General features: G+C 34.1%; 2 protein-coding genes and 6 pseudogenes across 8 annotated transcripts, besides 1 other annotated feature; 2 read left to right on the plus strand and 6 right to left on the minus strand.

Moving 5' to 3' along the window:
* Positions 1-10,047: 10,047 nt before the first annotated feature.
* Positions 10,048-20,674: part of a mobile genetic element that runs on past the window's edge.
* On the plus strand, positions 10,149-10,839 carry TVAGG3_0435590 (annotated as a pseudogene). Its single transcript has one exon. A coding segment is annotated over exon 1 (691 nt).
* TVAGG3_0435600 lies at positions 12,573-13,030 on the minus strand (annotated as a pseudogene). Its single transcript has one exon. A coding segment is annotated over exon 1 (458 nt).
* TVAGG3_0435610 lies at positions 13,066-13,949 on the plus strand (annotated as a pseudogene). Its single transcript has one exon. A coding segment is annotated over exon 1 (884 nt).
* On the minus strand, positions 14,349-15,155 carry TVAGG3_0435620 (KilA, N-terminal/APSES-type HTH, DNA-binding family; the record flags this gene model as incomplete). Its single annotated transcript, XM_051233979.1, has 1 exon — positions 14,349-15,155. One exon carries the CDS (start codon positions 15,153-15,155, stop codon positions 14,349-14,351), a length of 807 nt encoding a protein of 268 aa, XP_051103709.1.
* TVAGG3_0435630 lies at positions 15,477-16,002 on the minus strand (annotated as a pseudogene). Its single transcript has one exon. A coding segment is annotated over exon 1 (526 nt).
* TVAGG3_0435640 lies at positions 16,482-17,348 on the minus strand (annotated as a pseudogene). The gene has a single exon. A coding segment is annotated over exon 1 (867 nt).
* Positions 17,495-18,157, minus strand: TVAGG3_0435650 (uncharacterized protein; the record flags this gene model as incomplete). Its single annotated transcript, XM_051233980.1, has 1 exon — positions 17,495-18,157. One exon carries the CDS (start codon positions 18,155-18,157, stop codon positions 17,495-17,497), a length of 663 nt encoding a protein of 220 aa, XP_051103710.1.
* TVAGG3_0435660 lies at positions 18,809-20,615 on the minus strand (annotated as a pseudogene). Its single transcript has one exon. A coding segment is annotated over exon 1 (1,807 nt).

Consider the following 20,674-nt stretch of genomic DNA (forward strand, 5'->3'; position numbering starts at 1 on the left):
TTGCTGAACAAAAAGTGTCATACAAACAACCTCAAAAACCCGCTTTTTAACTTACATTAAAATGCCACGTAAGCTACGTAAGAATATACGTAAGAAGAGAGAGCATTGAAACATCCAATAGTAAAACTGACACCACAACAACAGTTGCCACAACAAATAATGAATGACCCCACTATGTTGCAACAAATGTCAAGCAATCTATGCTTTTTAAACCGAGTTATTGGTGCACAGAGTGGAGGTTTAAGAGCGGCACTTTTAGCGAAAATGGCAGGCTATGGTGGAGCTAGCAGACGGAACAGCCTATAACCCTCAAAGTCAATGAATTTGGTTCACTCAAAAATCAATAAATCAAACAGATGTCAAAAAGTCAAACTAGAAATACAGAAGCAAATAAGTGAAAACGAGAAAGAAAACTAGAATATGACAGACACACAAAGAAACTCAATGATTAAACGTAGAGAAAAAGAAGAAAGAAGAACAACTGAAAGAAACTAAGTACAGTAGAAATAGTGCGAAAAAAAGTATCGTTTCAGATAAACAAAAACTAGTCAAATTACTCAAGAGTCATAAATTTGATAAACAGTATACTATGCAATAATTGAACAAGAAAACATACAAATGTATAAATCCATTTCAAATTAGTTCATTCAAATATGAAAAGAGCAAATAAAAGATAAAAATCAGAAGACCCTGTAAGTATCTGACTATACTGTGAGATAGCGATAGTATAAAAAAGAAGTTGAAGCAATTGTAAAGGCAGAAAAACTTTTTACAGTTGCCAAAACCAAACCGTACTAAGTAATGAAAACTTAGCACAAGGAAAACGTAAAATAAATACGACCGCGGCTAATGCAAAAAGTCAAGTACAATGAAAAGCCGCAATTTATAAAAAGGCATTTATTATTAAATATCAATGATTATAAAGATTGGCCTGAATAGGTGCCCAAACCAACGCCAAAAAGACACCCGAAGCCTTTAATGGGTCAAATAAAGGACAAAAAATACAAGCGGATGAAGATATCCAAATGGAAAACTTAAAATCAAACTCATACGCTGACTTTAAATGAAACGTGCACCTTCACGAAGGCTCTTCATAATAAGGTGAACTAGTGATAACGAACTTTCATCTGGAAAGACAATCTGAAAGTCTTGATAAGGTTTTCTGACAAAGAGTTAAAGCAGAAAATCGCACAAAAAATATTGACGATCAAATAACAGTCATAATGCAAGCAGACGGAGACAGGACAGTGTCCAAACGTGCTATGACGCCAGTTTAGAGCAAACATGTTGTGTGAAAAAGTCCAAGAAAATAGAAGGATTACAACAGGACCAAAACAGACCTAGTAAATGCTTGTCTTTTAAAAAACGAAAAATGTCAGAGTTTTATAGGACACTCATGCTGCAGATCTGAAAATATGTGCCCAGTAACTGGTGGACCTATTATTAGCACCAAACCCTCCAAAGAGAAGCACCTTGCAACCAGGACTACTAAAACATTTACAATCGTATCAATGGGACATATACATCAGGCATTGCACCCAAAACCAACACAACCACTCAACTAGTCTAAAAAACCCCTCTGCACAACAATCAACCAAGCCAGCAACAGCAACCATTTCCGCAAACACAACCAGCACAAACAACCACAAACAGAGCGTTAAAGGACATACAGAGAGAAGTACTGAGAACAGGTACAATACCAAGAAATTCTTAAAAATGCTTAAAGAAGAGTGTGGTTGCCATGATTACTATTGGACTTTATAGTGACAGATTAAAAGAAGCTATTTGTAAATTCAAGGATGGAAATAAACTTAGACACCGTGAACCCCATATTTAGCTTTATGTGCTCAACACGCCAATAATACGATATAAAATCTTTTTTTCCATCAACCTCGATGAAATATACTAAAGACTCGCTATAGTAGATCTATGATGATTAAACTGAGCATATCATCCCAAATGACTTGAACGAATTTACTTCCGAGATATTTGATGTCATGAGCTAAAATGCAAATCAATCTTTCGTCATAAAACGCACGTAAAAAATAGAGACGGATACGAAAAGAACAAAAAGCTTATGAAATGCGGATGACGTAATAGGGAAATTGTTGAAACACGGTCTGGAATATATGAATTGCCAGCAGATGAGGTACAAGAAACTCCACGAAGAAGTTCAGATACAACCAGACATGGGAAGAAATAGTTCGAGCAACAACAGCTAGAAGAGCCTAGAAGGAAACACGAAAACAAGTCACTACCTTTGGAAATACTTAATCTTCACAGGAACTAGATGAAAGTATTTGAGTCCGATATTCTTATTGCCACAATAAGTATGCGGAAACTAAAATCTTTCGGGGCTAAAAAACGCTGATCTGAATAATATCTATTTAATATTGAATCCAAGATAAAAGTTAACCATTTATAAAAAGGAGATAGATGAGTGATGGTTTAAACATCAGTTGTTGTCCATAATTATAAATTTCATAGTCAGTCTTTAAAAGGGAATATAAAACAAATTATTCAGAGCTCCGACTTGAGATAAGACTCTATTTTTAGACCTGATTCAATCGTCTAGAATCGAAAAATGTTTGCCGACATTACAAACAGACTCCAACATGTCAGATGAAAATATCCAGAGTAGAATGGAAGAAACTGAACAAAAAAAGTGTACACAAATACTACAACCTTGTTTACTTTACGAGCATTTAACGTTCAATCTTCGGATGAACTTCTGTTTTGTTTGAAAAAAAAGGTTAAATTTCAAGAAAATACACTATAGAAATGAAACATGTTTAAAAGTTCCGCATTCAGAACCCTAACCAAGATGGAAACAAACCGTATTTTTGTTCTGCAGACGATTGGAACTACAATTGAGATGGGGTCATAAAGCTATCCGGATAGGTGGTTCATAAACTACAACTCAATTCCAAGAAGTTGTAGACGCAATGGAAGTCAATGGTGAACGAGGATATATAGCTGGTATTTTAAGCGCAGGCATTTAATGCCCATTAAAGATATGAAACTTATGACAATAAATTTGGAACCAGTTATGAATTATAGAAACATGGCTGATTTATGGAAAATATACACTGAGACGTTCTATGCAACATTTATCTCATTAAAGCAACTCACACATGAAGCCTAGAGCATGGTATATTTTTGGTGAAGCGTTTAGAAAGAAAGTTTAGGGAGGGAGAAGGAAGAGAACCTATTTGTACTGACCTTGCAAACGAAAGTTTTACAAAAATGTCATAAAAATTACTTTATGCAGACGATGAATCGGAAGGGATGATAATTTGAAGAAATATTCAAACAATGTGACCCCAAAGTCCCAAAATGCAAAATGTTAGTATTGAAAAAACATGTTCCCTTGACAAAATAATAACCAACTACAGATAAATCGTTCTGACAGAAATTGTCAGGTCTCAAATAGTGTAGGCCGTTAAAGCGAAGAATAAAAATATAGGATCCCATTTCATTTTTTACCCATTCACCAAGATTATAAGTTGGTTGATGGAGTATAAGTGGAAATAGAAGGCATTAACCTCCATTCCCCCCAGCATCATTAATGAGGTCCTACCCGCTCAAATATATTTAACCATATAATTGGAAAACCTTCCTCCGAGTCTCGCTTATTTAAGATCCATCATGAATTTGTACAGGACCTTTCCTTTTATTTTAGAAATAGTATAGTGATCCCTATATAGAACCCATGAGAGTATGTGAAAAGTTTCATAGTGTGAAAGAAGTCCCATTGGCCATAAATCCTATTTTAAGCGAAGTACCCGCCAATTTAATAATCGTGAGACCCTTCTTTCTTCAAACCATAATTTACTTTCCTTTTCATATTAAAGAAAGTAATATGCTTTTTACATAAAACTGATTACAAGTTTACTTTAATAATATTATGTGAAAGACGACAGAGGCCATAAGACGTGCTAAAAATCCAAAAGGACATGAGTGTAAACACTATAAAAATGCTCAAAATAATTTTAGCACTTTATCTCTGGAATTGAACATAATGCCCCAAAGATGCCAACCAACCTTCCCAGCCAGGAGTGTAGGTGCTCAAACTATATGATAAAGGAATATTTCACAAGAAAAATGTAATGAATTTTGTAACAAAAAAAACCTCCCGATAATTGGCCAAGGTAATGAATATGATAGATACAGCATTATAAAGTATTAACCCAACTCAACCCTATTGATATTCGCTAGGATTTTGAGTGTAGGTTTATCCTTCGCTTTTAAAGATCATTTGAATTTGATTTTTATTATAAAATAGTATATTATTAGAAAATAATATGAGTTTTATGTGATATTATTTCAGGAAGATTTTCATTCTATCATGCCTATAGCAATAAGTATACTCTCAAAAACCCAAACTTTTTCCTAATTATAATTAAAATCTTATAATATTGTATAGCTTTAGTATTATTTCATTTTTCTCATTTCAATTTTAGAATTTACAAATGTTTCAAAAAAATTGAGAAGCTTGGTCACTTTTGTGTATACCTCGTGAATATTTTCTGTTTATTACATCTATAAATCCAATATTATGAAACATTAAACTTATTAGTTAGTTGTTCAGTCAATAAATTTAATTTTTTTGATTCACTTGAAATGAAATGATATAAAACACTTGAATTCTTCTCAACCCCTGACATTCTTTGTGATGCGAGAATTTTCTTATAGAACCTCTCACTAACCAGTTTGATATAGAGGGAAATTCGATAGTGGAATGAAGAATGAATTCTACCCTGAAATAAGAGGTATCCATTGCGTTAATTTGAAATGATCACCTTTTTTACAAAGATTTATTAATCGATATCTAATTTTTTTAACATATTACCTTCATTATTCCTAGATAATTATGTGATAAAACTGACGCATAAACATATCGGCAGTCACTAATATACAACCTCTCTCTCAATCCATCTGATCACTAACTATATTTAAACTTCATTAGTAGCGCATATAATTTAAAATAAATGACATCTCAAGAATTTTTTAAAAAATAATTCAGTGGTTTCCTGGTAACTTGATTAACAGAAACTATACACTTGTCCTGATTTTCTTATGGGAAACTAAGGTGAGTTGGAAGAAGGTTCCCCTATTCCCTAATGAACCAACTTATTGCAGATTAAGCATGAGTGAGAGTGCGAAATCAGGGTTTTCAATATTTGCGAATTTGATTAAACAGTTGAAATCTAATTAATTCGCTTTTTGTACAGACTACTAATAACCTGACTTTGCGAGATGAACCAAAGAGACATGTAGAAATACTAAACCCTTCTAGCAGTATTTTGTTCCAAGTTATCAAAATCGTAAGAAGAAATCCCTAGAAGAACAATACAAGTTCTTATGCCCAAATGATAAAATATTGGAACATCTATTCCCTACAGTGCTTCGTTAAAATAACTCTTCAATACAGTGTCGCTCCTCCAACAAGATAACTTAATTGCAGTTATTATTTATAGGGTCATAGATGGCTATTCAAGGACTTATATTTCTATAAGAAACCTATAGAAAAACTTAGTTATATTCCCCAAAACCGAGTATCACCATAGAAACACTTCATCGGCGCAAACACCACAATCAATATCCTCTTTTCTTTATCGTAACATTGTTGTTACTATAAGTTAAGGTATCGAGAATCCCGAGTAATTAATTGAACCTCACACGCATTAAAGTTTGGTTTAAGCTAGGAGTGAGCCAAAAATCCCGAACATTTTTCCTATATGCAACTAATTGAATGTTGACATAGAAGAAAAAAAAGACTCTTGCATCACCTTAATCACGATTCCCCAAACGCGAAGATCTATAGAAATGCCTGTACCTGTGATCACATAGAACCAAAGTTAACCAATTGTGTACTATTAGCGTCCTTACAGGAAAAAGAAGGTTTTAAAATGAAAGCAAAACCTGAAGCCCCCAGTTGAATTTTATCCGTAAAGCCCAAAAAAAGTTCAAAAAAAACTTGATACACGGTATTTTATATCGTTTCTTTATAGTCATTTTTCCCTTCATTGTTTTATTGTTAGGTGTGTTTATTTTACAAATTGGCGGCAATGAATCTCCCATAATTGATTTCCTATTGGGTGTGGCAATATGGAGACAAAGTATAATTAATATACCTAAATCGTTTAAATTCTAATTCAATCCAAAGACCCACTAGACACTGAGAAAACTTTTCACTTAGTCCATTTTTAGGGGAAATCCTCGGGAAACAAACACCCAACAGATAATTAACCACCACTGATTCCCCAAAGTGCTTTCCTTGAATAAGAGAACGAACAAAACCCCATAAGTTCGTAGCTGGGACATCGGAAATATAGCAATTATAATATAATCAACTGTTACCATGTTTTCCGGACCCATCTGAGATTCATTTTTGCCAAATAAAAATCTATCCAAATGGCAACCTTAGACATTGAACGTATTCGGAGCCAATTTTTTCCGTACCAAAAAATCGCACAGTGCCCAAATATTGCCCATGAAAAAAGAATAATATTAATCATTCATACAATGACGTTTTCTTAAATGCCTTGTTCATGTGTGTAGAATATACTTCATATGAAGAATTTACAAAAGAACCAGATGTTAGATTCTCTCCTTAATCTATCTCAGTTCGGTCCCTCCTCAATTTTCCAGTGTCAAAATATTATGCGTTGAAATAAGTCATTTGATATACTCATTGTGGAATAGGATTATATATGAGAATTACAAGCGAAGGTGGAACTTGTCCAAAAATTATATTCAAGCTCTCTTTTCTAATATGTTGGCACAGCCCACCAAGAATATTAAATTTTCAGGGATAACCGTTAAAGCTTGAGTTAACTCTGCGCCCATGAAATAATTTCTTTAGCCTTCATGCATCACTAACAACCTTATTAATAGTTATCCTCGGATAATTGCAAATCTTAATTTTCAAATTGCTGGTTACAATCTGATAATAAAGATAATTTGCTGAGCTTTCTTATATCGCGTGGGTATTGATGTTAATACAAAAAATTTGATTTATAACCCATTAAAACAGCTAATCTAAACAATCCCTCAATATAATACTTGTTGCAAAGCACTATCTTCATGTGACGTGTCAAAACTGTGTGACAGTGTATGAAAGTGACCAATACTCATTTCACATGGAGATAAGACTTGATCCCAGAGATGTATGCCGTAAATGAACTGAGAACATAAAATGGAGACCAACAAGCGGGCTCTTCCATTATGCTACATTATTATGCTATAACATAGAAACCGTCAAGATTTTACTTTAAACATAGATGAACAAGGATGAAACATTGGCAGATACTTGTTTGACCTGTTCCAAGTACGAACCTTGATAGACAATGAATCATTATTCTTCTCTCCCTACCACCCACCTTACCAAGAAAAAACACTTTAGCTACAGCTCTCCGACGAGAGTTGCTTAAAGATTGTAACTATACCAATATATTATGAACAATTGCTCGATGGCCAATTACTAATATCTCGCTACATGGGAGTCAAGAAATGCAATGATCTTATACCAATACTGTTTCTTGAGGGAAATTACTTCTAGAAAAGTACCTATCTTTACAACATAAAAAAGCCTATGTGACCGCTCTCAAAGAAAATGTCTGAGTGTAGAATAACCCCTCGTTTTAAAACATCTTCCTTATCATACCAATTACACATATGTGCGACAAAGAATGTCCAACTTTATATACAACCCTGAAAATTGCAAAAGTTCTATAGTAATTAGTTAATGCCCATATGTGAAAGTGACGAACTAACGTAAAATACAGAGCGGAATACTCATAAAACCTCAATACTCACTCATACAATTTAAATGGGAACAGAACCGAGATTTACAAAATATCTATCTGAATAAAACTTGGCAATTTCCATTTGCATGAAAATATCCCAAGAGAAAAAGTCCATCATAATATAAAAATTTGGCTAGTGGGTTAGGAAAATAGCTGGTAATATTTCCAAATCGTTCATATAGTGGGAGCCGAGCTGAATATTTGCCAATGCTAAATGGTATCTATTAATGTTGACGCAGAGAACCGCGAGTCCCAGCCGGCTCTTCAATGATTATTAGGACAGAAGCCCCTAATCAGATCAAGTTTCAACATTATGAAATCCCTTAAGTAACATATATGCCCCTCCTTTTCACGGAATTTATGCTCCTATTATTGAAGGTGGTTCCTCTGCTTTCCTGAAAATTCAAATGCAACCTGCTTACTGATAGAGATTTGGGAAAAACAACCTCAGATCTCGTGCACTTACTATAATATGATCTCGTAATTCACGCAGCTTTCCATCTCGGAAGTACGGAAAATTTTTTTTATTGACGGGAGCAGCTAGGTCCAGATTAAGTTGTTCTATTTCAACTATTATAGGAACCTAGGAATTATTTCCCTCTACCTGTTAATATCAGTCAAATGGATGCGAACCAAGTAGCCAGTTTTGACCATGTGAAAAAATCATGATAAAAAATGACATCTTCTCTAATTCCCTATTCCTTAATGACTTATTGATAAAAGGATATGATAATCCTGTGTTTAAATAGGTTTTGTGTGGTTATATTCTTATGTCCTGCTTCCCAAGAAACTCCTTTACTGTTCCAACCATTTCCAACGTTCAGATGTCAATCAAAAGACATAAAGGAAGGAACAGCCTTACATATATAATGCAAACAATACCGTATTACCCTAATCCTTTGCTCTTGATATATTTGATTACACGATAATTTTTGGTCAACACGACGCTTGATAATCCAATTCCTCGCAAAAAAAAGTAATTGCTATATCATTAAATGAGCAAGATAATTTTCTTCCGCTCTTATATTGTGTCTGAGATGTAAACACTGCAAATTCCTAACGGCCACATATACCGAAGACTCTCGATGATTTCTATATTGGATAGATGCTGATGCCTGAATATATGTAGTGGTGAGCGTGGAAAAAACTGCTCTTGTACCATATTTGTTTTGTGACGTGTTCACACAAGTTGGCCACACGCAAAGAGAAATGCATACTTTCCATAGGATACCCGTACACTAGTGTTAATATTTGCATATTCGTAAAGATTAAAAATGTGTACTTCGGCGAACAATATAATTAGAGAATGTACTGTAAGTGTTTTCAAACAAAGCTCTTAATATATTAATAATGAGTCCTCTTCCGCCTGGATGGAGAGCTCTGTTTTGTAGAGATGTTGTTTAATTAATTTCATCAGCAGTCTCAATAAATACTTATTAACCATATTGTTGCCAAAGTAGTTATGTATTGTTTACTGCGAGGTCTCTGATGACTTATGGTAAGAATAGGCGTGGAAAAGCACATATTCGAAACAAGCACACAAAAGTATGGGACCGATTTTGATAAACAAATAGTATCACTCTGTTTCAAATACATCCGATTCACAAAAATAAACATGTACTCCATTAGAATGTTATAGTGAGCATACTCGTAAGTCTCTTTGTTGCAGAATAATTCTCTCACAGTTTTGAAATAACAAATACCAATAATTGTTAAAAAGATCTCTATACAGAACCTTGAAATACTAAGAAGAAGTTTCAACAGATTTGACTCAATAATAACATCATATAGAGAAGGTGAAAAATTTAAAAAATAAACTTAATTTAAAAATATCGTATGTAATCTTTGACGAAAAATCGTATACCACATATCAACCCTGTAAATTGTTTGAAATAAATATGTTCAATTTGTGACACCTTCATGAAGTTTTTAAATCATTATATTAAAAACTGAAAGTTTATAGTATAGAAATCTGCTATGAGCCTGCGAAGTACCTTCGCGAGTATACTATAAATCATATGATCTAATTTCAAAGAAAATTGGAAATGCGCGTTAAAACTTCCTCTAGCTTTAAAATTATATTGGATAGTGTGCATTTGTCATTGACAAGATATACGTTATGAAAGGAGGTGAAACGTTGAACTTAAAATATTAGTTTCCCAGACGTCATAAAAATATTTGACGACCACAACATTTCATTAAAATTTATTTGCTAAGTAAATGGCAGAAGACATAGTGGTTTATACTATTACGACTAAAAACCCTGAGTCATATAATTCTATAACAACAAACTTACAAAGTCCTCAAGGACGATATTGTAAACTGACCTTAAACACGATGACGACTAAAGCCTGTTTTTGCTCTTTTGACACCATGAAGATTTTATTGTTGTGAATGGTAAAAAATACTTCTTTGAAGATACTTACTCAGATATACCACCAACAGTTTGTTGACTTATTTAATACTTTAAGGACGGATGTAACATGTGCTGCAACTAGAGCAGGTTTCATTATGTTTGGATGTCCGACTGAGTTTACTATAAACGATATGAGCTATAATACAAAACTTATATCTGGTTTTTACTACCAACAGTTTCCTATAACAGGAAAAGGTGTCATACAAGGTTTGTCTGTTCCATTGACTTTAAGCACACCAATCTTATATATTGTTTCAAACTTAGGTTCAAAGTGTTATTCGAATGTCGACAGAAACTATTATGACCAAAAGATACTCATGCGTATAAACAACACTTTCTCTGCTGGTTTGCCTATTGTTCATTCGAATGGCAGAGTTTCAGCTTTAGTAAACTCAAACACTTTGGCAAACATAAACTTAACGTTAGTTGACGCAAACTTTGTTCCTGTAAAACTTTTATGTCCTATGTATTTGTCAATGACGGCAGAAAGTTTCGAATTGGAAGATGCAACTGGTGAAAGTATTTGTATTACAAGAACAACTTCAACAACAAATAGCTCAAGAACAACAAATGCAACAAATGGAACAAATGCAACAAATAGCTCAAGAATAAAAAAAAAATATTTTTTTTATTTTTATAAAAAATGTACAGAATAGATGTTTCAGATTTTATGACTTCCAAGCGTTCAGAAATATGTGTCCATTTCGAGACTATAACAAAGCAGTCGAGAATTTGAAACGTTTAGTCATTTATGTCGACTCTGCCCAGAATGTTATGTTATGAAAGAATGGGATGTAGTCTTTAACAAACCTAAAGCGACAATAGTTTCAGAACAAGAATGTAGACAGAAACTTAAGAAAATAAAAGTCGTACAAGTTGGAATGAAGATGTTAGATGCTTGGGATATCTTATTGTCAAAGTTAGAAGATTTTTCAGTTCGTGGTATAAAGTTCTATACACCTTCTCCAAACTTCTATTCTATCTTCACTGGATATAAATATGAACAAGTAGAATGGAAAGAAAATATTATAGAAGCTTGGTTAGACCATGTCAAAGAAATTATATGCAATGGAAACGAAAGAGTCTATGAGTAATATCTTATGTTGGTTTGCAAACATCTTACAACATCCAAGTGCTAAAATGAAACTGCTCTCATTATAATTGGAAAACAAGGAACTGGTAAGAATACTTTCTTTACAGATATTTTGTGCAAACTGTTAGAGGGCTATTCGAATCCGAATTGACAAACTTAGAAAACATCTGCGGTAAATTTAACTCTTCAATAGAGAATATGAAACTTATAGTATGTAACGAACTTCAAAAGTATAGATACAAAAAAGTTTTAAACTCAGATGCTTTGAAGAGTCTTATAACAGACAAAGTTGGAGTTGTTGAAAGAAAATATAAAGACAAAGAGTTTGTAAAATGTTGCAAATTTCATCATGGTTTCAAACAACGCCGTTCCGATGAAGTTAGAAAGTTCTGACAGAAGATATGTAGTTGTCAGAACGTCAGATTCTCATATGCAAGATACAGAATATTTTGACGACTTAGCAGAAACTTTGACATCTGACTTTTACAACCACTTGTTCTCATATTTCATGACATTAGATATTTCTAAGTTCAATCCAAGACAAATTCCACATACCGAAGAAAGACAAACATTGTTAGAAGCAAACAAGAGTGTATATGAACTGTTTATAGATGAGACTAACTTTGAGTGTTTAGATGAAAGGTCATTGTACGATGAATATAAACAGTATTGTCAAGAGTATGGTTATATGACAGCGTCTAAACGAACATTCTTGGCAAATGTCAAAAATCTTTTCGAAGTTCGGAATGGCAAATATAGAAAGAAATAATTTTTCTGAGTAAATTTTAAAAAAATATTTTTTTATCCGATAGAAAAGATGACGAAATTCATCTCAGTAAATAAGTACATGACAGAAGTCAAAGAAGAACTAGACCCATTCGCTTATTTGAATGTTTACTTCTACCATTTTTGAAAAGTCTTCATTTGACAAAGTTTGGAACATCGAACCAGTAAGTTTGCTATTGTGACTAAAAATGGTGCGAAATTTTGAAGACTTAGACATAGAAGGTTGTTAGCAGTCAAAGAAAATTTTGACAGAAGGTTCTCAAACCTTAAAGAAGGCAAAGCATACAAACTTGTTATACCTTATGAACCAAAGAAAGCAGACGACTATGAATATTATGAGTCTAAGATAGTTGAAGTTCAAGGTAAATTGGGTAAAAAGATTTTAGAGTCTAAGCCAGTGTTTGCCCCTAAAGAGGAAGAGAACATTGACATTGACCCAGAAATGTTCTAAAAATAAATTTTATTTTTACATGTCAAATTTCTTTTTCTCTGGAACTGGTTCAGGTTCTTTCTTCTCTTCTTCTACTTTCTTTTCTTTCTTTTCTCTCTTCTTCTTTCTTCTTCTGGTGGAGTTATGTCAAATTTCTCAGAACCATATTTATGTAAAAGTTCTTTGTCCTTTAATAGCTCTTCTATTCTGTTTTCTATTTCATCTTCAAGAACAGCGCATGTGCCTTCTTTGCATTCTAAGAACTTTTGTTGGACTTCATCTTTCCAATCGGCGTCATCTCTGTCAACAAGTCTGTCATTGACAAATTTTAAGACTGCTCTTTGTAATGTTTTATGGTTCTTGTCATATTCCCAGAAACAGAACTTTAGAACAAATTCACCTTTCTTGTTTACACTATGTAAGATTTTATGGTCGACAGATGTTTTGCTGTCGAAAAGTTTGTCTCGAATATAGATAGCGAAATCGCTAGACATTTCAAAAAGATAAAAATTTTAATTTTTCTAAAAATATGTTAGAAAAAAAGTTTGCTGACATTGACAAGAAATTTGAGAATGTTTTAAACAAGAACAAGAGGAAGTTAGAAAATGCTCAGATAAAACCCATACATGACAAGTTCCTATTTGCTCAGAATGGTATAACAGGTCTAATCGCACCACCTGGGTCGGGTAAGACTTTCACTTATCTTAAAATGGCTGCACAACAACAAGAACTAGATGAGAAGAACCCATTCTATGAGTTAGTAGTCATTTGTAGTACTTCTGGTCAATTTGACCAAACCGTAAATTCGTTCAAAGATATTATAAAAAAGTCTAAGTTAGTATGTATAAAGGATACTGAGTTGTTAGATTGGATAAAGAAGTACCAAAGAAGGGTTTTGAAGTACAATGCTATAAATGAGTATATAAATTCGAAGTTTAAAGACCCAAATGAGGAAATGCAGAGAATATTAGAGAAGAAACACTTCAGAAAACAAACAGAAAGAGATAGAATACATTTCGAAGAAATTGCAATCTTACGATTGGAAGACTTACCCTCATAGATGTCTTCTTATCTTAGATGACTTTGCTTCTCATCCTTTGTTAAAGAACAGAGAACAAGATATGTGTCGAATTCTTAAGAAGCTCAGACACTTTAACATCTCAGTTGTCATTTGTGTACAGACAGCAAAGAGTTTAAGTAAGGATGTTAAAAGAATACTTACTGATATCATACTTTTCCCTGGATTGTCCGAAGACGATTTCATGGAACTTATGAAAGAGTCCATGGCAGGTAAGTTTGGCAGACATGAACTATGGGAGAAGTACAAAGTCATACAAGACCCTCATACTTCTTTCAGAATTCATATCTACGCAAACAAAGTTCAAATTGTAAAAAGTCAAGCGTAAAAAATAAAGAGTTTAGTCTTAGTCTGTTGTGGTGCTGCAGCTTTCGGTTCTTCTGGCTTTGGAAGACATTCAGGAAGAGGAACGTCAGTCATCCGTTTGTGTCCTGTCGGAAGGAAGAACTTTTCCAGTTGTCGGGAAAAATTTTTCCAGTTGTCGGGAAATTTTTTTCCAGTTGTCGGGAAAAATTTTTCCAGTTGTCGGGAAAAAAGTTCTCAATTTTCGAAAATTTGAATGGTTTACGGACGGACAACTGGAAAATTTTTTCCTGTCGGAAGGAATTTTTTTTCCTGTTGTCGGGAAATTTTTTTCCAGTCGGATGGAAGGACTCGGAATGCCAGAAGGATTTGACGAGGCAATTTACCTACCTGAGCCATCTGAAGTCAAGCGTAAAAATAAAGAGTGCAATTTACTCTGCTTGTTTGAAGTTGTCAAAATACTCTGTTATTTTTTCCTTTAACAATGGCAAATCTTCTTTGAATGTAAGTATTGTACAACCTTTAATATCATAGTGTGTTTGAGGTAACGTATCTTGAACTATTTGTTTCACATCTTCATTTGGTGTCATTGAAATCGGTAAGTTTTCGCGATAGAACCAATTTCTGTCAGATTTGTAAATCTTAGCAAGGTCGTAAAAGCTTTTGTTGTTTCTTCTGACTAAATGCAACATAACCATATCTCTGTCTTCTTCATTTTCCATCTCTTCAGTATAAATCATATACTTATAGTTCTTTTCCTTTCCTTTTGGTACCGAACGTGGTATTCTTTTCTGTATGTTTTTGTCTTTTGCTTCAAGCTTGTTCTCTAGCTCTTCACGTTCTTGTCTATGAATTTCATCTAACATCATGAAAATATAACAAGCATAGCGAGGTGAAGCCCACATTGCAACAGCATTTACAAGAAGTCTATGTACATAATATCCTCTCAAACCGTTTGGCAAATTTTCACGATTTTCGTACGGAATCTCGACCCGCGGTTTTCCGCGGGTCGCAAACATATGAGGAAATTCTTCTAAAAGTTCTTTTGTCTGTTGGTTTTCAAACCAATGATGTGCTTGCTTTGTAGAACGAAGAGCATTGAAAATACTTTGCATTTGGTACATATCGTCTTTGACCGAACGAATGAGACGGAGTTGTTTGTTAAACTGTATGTACTCATATTCTTCATTTATAGCTTCATGGACTATAACTGTTGTTGTGTTCTCTGTTGTTGACATATCTGTCCTTACATACAGGATAAAAAAATATTTTATAAAAAACTAGCGTTAACTTTATTTTTTCTATCTTAAGGAAACTCACTGTTTTCATAGAGTTTTGGCGACCCCGAAGGAAGTCGGTCTAGAGAAATTTCACTGTTTTTCGTACGGAATCTCTATCCTCGGTTTTTCGAGGATAGCAATCTTATGCCATTTTACTCAGATTTTTGGTCATTTTTCAGCAAAAATATAATTTAGGGTAGAAGGTTAGATCTAACCTCCTTTCTACCCTCTTTTCTACCCCAGTTATTTTATAAGCGTTTTACATGGTAAACGTTATTTTTACATGTATTTTTCAGCAACTTCGTCAAATAATTTTATAGCTTTATCTATCTCATCTACTTCAAACGTTTCTTTACCTTTCGTGGGAGCACCATACATCTTCTCAAACTTTTCAAGTAGTTCTGTTTCAGCAGCTCTCATATCGTTAACGAACACAACCTTGACTCTATTGACTGTACTGTCATATCTTTTAGTTATATTATATGTTCTTCCTATCTTATATCTTTTTGTATTGAAGTCCTTCGGTTTCTGAACGATGTAAAGTAAGCCTTCACTGCAACGTTCTGAGTCGAATGAACCATATGTTATGAAGTTATATCCAACAACTGGGTCTAACCATAACAAAACTATTGGTATAAGACTTTTGTCGATGAGATATGCTGTAGTTCCATGAAATCTTACCGATATCAAAAGCTCAGGATTTCTTGTCAAAATTTTCTGAGTAGAAGCAATTCTAACCCAGTCCTTTGGTTGCTTTCCAGAAGGTGTTATAATGTCTGACAAAGAATATTTGTTGTATTTGAGTATCTTACGTTTAAATCACCTATTCTAACCACTTTGGTGTCATTGTCTATCTTTCTAACTGTTTCAAACTCAATGTTTGACATATCTGTTCTTACATACAAAATAAAAAATATTTTTTTTAAAAAACTAACTTTATTTTTTTATTTTTCTATCTTAAGGAAATTCACGATTTTCATACGGAATCTCTTCACTCGTTTTTTCCGAGGGAAGCAACCATATGCCATTTTACTCAGAATTTTGTTGCTGAATTCAGCAAAAATAATGTTTATGTTAGAATGTTAGATCTAACATGTTTTCTAACATGTTTTCTAACATGGTCTAAAACATACAAAACTTCTTCTTCGTAATGAGCGTAAATGACCAAAAAATATATTTTAGGGTAGAAGGTTAGATCTAACCTGTCTTCTACCCTCTTTTCTACCCCAGTTATTTTATAAGCGTTTTACATGGTAAACATTGTGAATTCGTGAAATTCTAAACAATTTCGTAGCTTCTATTTCTTCTGTCAGTACATCGAATGTTTTAACTATGCCGAATGTTTCTTTATATTTCTTCTTGACATCAGATAGAAGGAAATCGTCAGCTGTTGGATAGTTTTTGTTCAGAAATGTCAACATGTCCATTTTATCTTCTGCTGGTTTCTCTACTTCTTTTCTTTAAGTCAGCATAGTCGTTTCGCATACGTTCTATCTCTTTGACGGAGTAGTTATATTTCCTCATTGCTGCTTTACATTTTGAACATTGTGGGTTCATTTTAGCATTGTACATTGAAATCTTACCTGCTAGTATGACTAAGGCGTCAATTGCTCTCTTTAACTCAAAAGTTGCGGGTTTTATCTGTTCATTCCATATCTTACCTCTTCTATCTTTATCTCTTATCTGCCATACACATTTTGCAACTAACGAAACAAAGTTGTCGTAGGTCTTAAACTCCCCAGATTTGTATATGTCAGAGATGTTCTTATATACCATATCGCAATCTTTGTCCATGACTTTGTGGTTGCAATGAAATCCAAGAAACTCATAGTTTACCTTTCGTATGAACTTCTTTATTTCTACTGAGTCAGTTGCTTTGACTTCTATTTCATCGAATTCTGGAATAGTGAGTTTTTGTTGTTGGATTTCAGGCAATTTGGGTAAATGGTCAATAATATCCTGCATTTCATAAAGATACTGTTCATTTGTTTCATCTTTCGCACTACAGTTTAGATCTCCTTGGAGAAGTTCTTGCTTTATCTTCTGGATTTCTGTCTCAAAAGTATATGAAGAAGGAATGAAGCTTTTCATCTCTACTAACATTGAAGTTGGGTTCATGACTAACGAGTTTGGTGCTGTTGTTGCTAACATGTTCTTACAATAAAAATAAAAAAATATTTTTTTAAAAAAACCAACTTTATTTTTTATTTCGGGAAAACTCATGACAAATTCAAGAGGGTAGAAAAGAGGGTAGAAGACAGGTTAGATCTAACCTTCTACCCTAAACATTAGTTCATTTACTCACAATATTTTTGTACAAAACGACCCCAAACTTTTAACCTCTCTTCTGCAGCTTCAAATGCTATCTTAGCGAGTTCATATTCTCTAAATTCTCTCTTTAAATCTTCTTGTTCCCATTGGTCTAGTTCGTATGGAGAATCTCTATAACCAGAACATATCTCACGTTCATGTTCTATTTGTTTTTCATGCATTTTTCTAACTTCTTGTTCGAACAAAGGTTTTGCATTCTCTACTGTATCTTCAAGTTCTTCTTCATCTAATTTCTCATGAACTTTCTTGTCTATGGAGTCCATAATTTTTCCAACTGCTATACAATATTTTGGAGAAGCCCACATTGCAATATAGTTTACGAGTCTTGGGTCTACATACATTCCTCTAACCTGTTTGATTTCATCAGGAATTCCTGCATGAATTTTGTATAAAAAGCAACCCGCTGTTTTCCGCGGGTTGGTATATTCTTCACAAAATGCCTTAAAATACTCTTCCCAGGACTTATTTTCCAACAACCTTCTAAAGTCTTTCCTAAACTGCTGACACATCTTTGTTGCATTTATATAACCATCCTTGTCTCTACGTAAGACTTCAATACCGTTGTAAGTGCCTTTTGTGAATGTTTCGCCATTAGATTTGTTCGTGAACGTTTTTGCTTCGACTGTCATACTGTTCTTACAATAAAAATAAAAAATATTTTTTGGTGGTACGTCGGACATTCGTTTGTGGCTTAACCGTCGGACCACAACGATAAAAATCTCGACAAAACATTTACGATGAAATCATGACAAAACATTTACGATGAAATTCATGAAAATTCATGAAAATTCAAGAGGGTAGAAAAGAGGGTAGAAGACAGGTTATATCTACCCATCTACCCTAAACATTATTTTTGGGTCATTTACGCTCATTACGATGAAGAAGTCTTGACAAAACATGTACGAAGAAGTCTTGACAAAACATTTACGATGAAATCATGACAAAACATTTACGATGAAATTCATGACAAAACATTTACGATGAAATTCATGAAAATTCATGAAAATTCAAGAGGGTAGAAAAGAGGGTAGAAGACAGGTTATATCTACCCATCTACCCTAAACATTATTTTTGCTGAATTTAGCAACAAAATGAACGAGGTCAGGATGTATGTAAATACCTTTGAATTCATTCATAACACCCTTTGTAAGCTCATAAAATGCTTGTTTTGAGGTCGAGCCACTTTTGGCTCCACCGTATTCTTTCAACCTGAAGCATTTAATATATGTAAAAATATATTGTTTTAAAATGGTATGCAATGTTTTACTTCATGCAATGTTTTATTTCATGCAATGTTTAACTATTTCACCATCTTCTTTAACACCCCAGTACTTACGCTTGGAGAGGACATGAACTTCGGAAAATACCTTATCTAGCTTAAAACAGCCCATCTTTTCACCGACCATTCCCATTTCAATGAGTTTGTCATAGCCTTCTTTGTTCGTCATGAGTGCGTCGATGTTCTCATAGTAAACCTTCACTTTGGATTTGACTTCGGAGAAGAATTTGTTGTAGTTGTCAAGGACTGCCTTTGCGAACTGAGGGTAAGACCAATGTTCGACAATAGGTTTTAATGTGGTTACTAAGCCACTTTGACCTTGAGTGAATTCGTACTTCAAAACAAAAGGAGAAAACCTTTCAACAAAGTTGTCGACCTTCTCATAATGTTTACTCTTCATCTCTTGAGGTTTCTTAATGGAATATCCCCATGTCGAATTCATAAGCAATTTGAGTGTCATTGCAAGTTTGGGGTTTGAAGCTTTCCTAATATCATAGAGTTGTTGTATGACTTTTCCAACTGTATAGTTCCTTCCTGGGAACTCACCATCTTCGTTTGGGATTCCAGTCGGAATATATTGGACAAATCTCATGTACGCAGCGTTAAGGTCGACATAGTATATCTTTTCATCTGAGTCGAACTTGTCGCAACCAATTGGTCCAGTTTGTGGAAATTCAAGTGAGTCTCTTATCTTCTGAGAAACTTCTCCTGTTATCTCATAAACATCGTCGAAGCAACCTGTTTCATATAAAACCTTCTGACCTAACTCAGATGCTCTCCAATACAATTTGACGTCAATTGGATGTCTCAATGGAAGTTTGTTTATAGCATCTTGAAGTTCTTGCAACCTCATTGGAAGTTCTTCTGGTTCAGGTTGGTATCCGAACAATCCAACTCCTTTTGGAATTGTGTACTTCTTTTGTACTAGAACTTTGTCTGGAACAACTTTTGGTCTTGCTAACAATGAAAAGTTTGTTTCGTCTTTTGGTACAAAAGTTTCTGTCAGCTTGTCATCTGGAATTGGTTCCAACAAACCTTTCTCGAAAAGAATGTTAACAGCTCTGACAATGTTGCACTTGCCTTTTCCGAACAATGGGTTTGTAAGACTTTCGTTCAACATGAAGTGGTTGTGGACAATTACAATCTTCAACCATGGTAAGTCTTTGTCAACAACATAGTCGTCATGTGAAGAACCTTTAGCTGTAGGTATGTTGACTCGGATATTGACATTTGCCAACGGTGCAACTTTTGCCAATTGACCTCTAAGAATGTACCTTGTCTTCACACATGACTCAAGATACTTCATCTTCTCATCTGTAACAAGACCAGAGTTCCTGAGACATGTAAGAATACAAGGTTCATTGACAATTGTTTCAATTGAATTGTAAATTCCATACCTTGTCAAGTCAATGTCAGACTTATTTATGAACGGAAGTATCCAGCATGTTGTCTGACTGCTTGAGGGTTAGGTTGGTACCATTCAAATTTTACACTTGCAATTCCTTCAATTGCATTCAAATGTCTGAGTCGGAGTCAAACATTTGTTCTCTCTTTGTAGTCTTGAAAGCGTCAAGAAGTTGTGCGGCTGTTGTGACATTGCCATGTGCATAGTAAATGTGACCGTCCAAATCTGTTACGGTTAGTCTGAGATTGTATCCTTTCTTATTTCCGTCTTGTATGGCAGCAAGTACTCCCATGAAGCCTTCTTTGTTCTTTCCTTCGTCAAAGTTTACTGTAAAGGTTCGACCAGATGTAATTTGACTTCTAACTTCACGGTACTTTTCATATGCATATCTTGTTCTTTCCATGGGAGCATGTTTGTCTTCACCTTTTCCTTTTTTCCTTCTCAAAGGATACAATTGTTCGT

This window comes from Trichomonas vaginalis, chromosome V, assembly GCF_026262505.1.
Source record: "Trichomonas vaginalis G3 chromosome V, whole genome shotgun sequence".
NCBI lineage: Eukaryota > Parabasalia > Trichomonadida > Trichomonadidae > Trichomonas > Trichomonas vaginalis.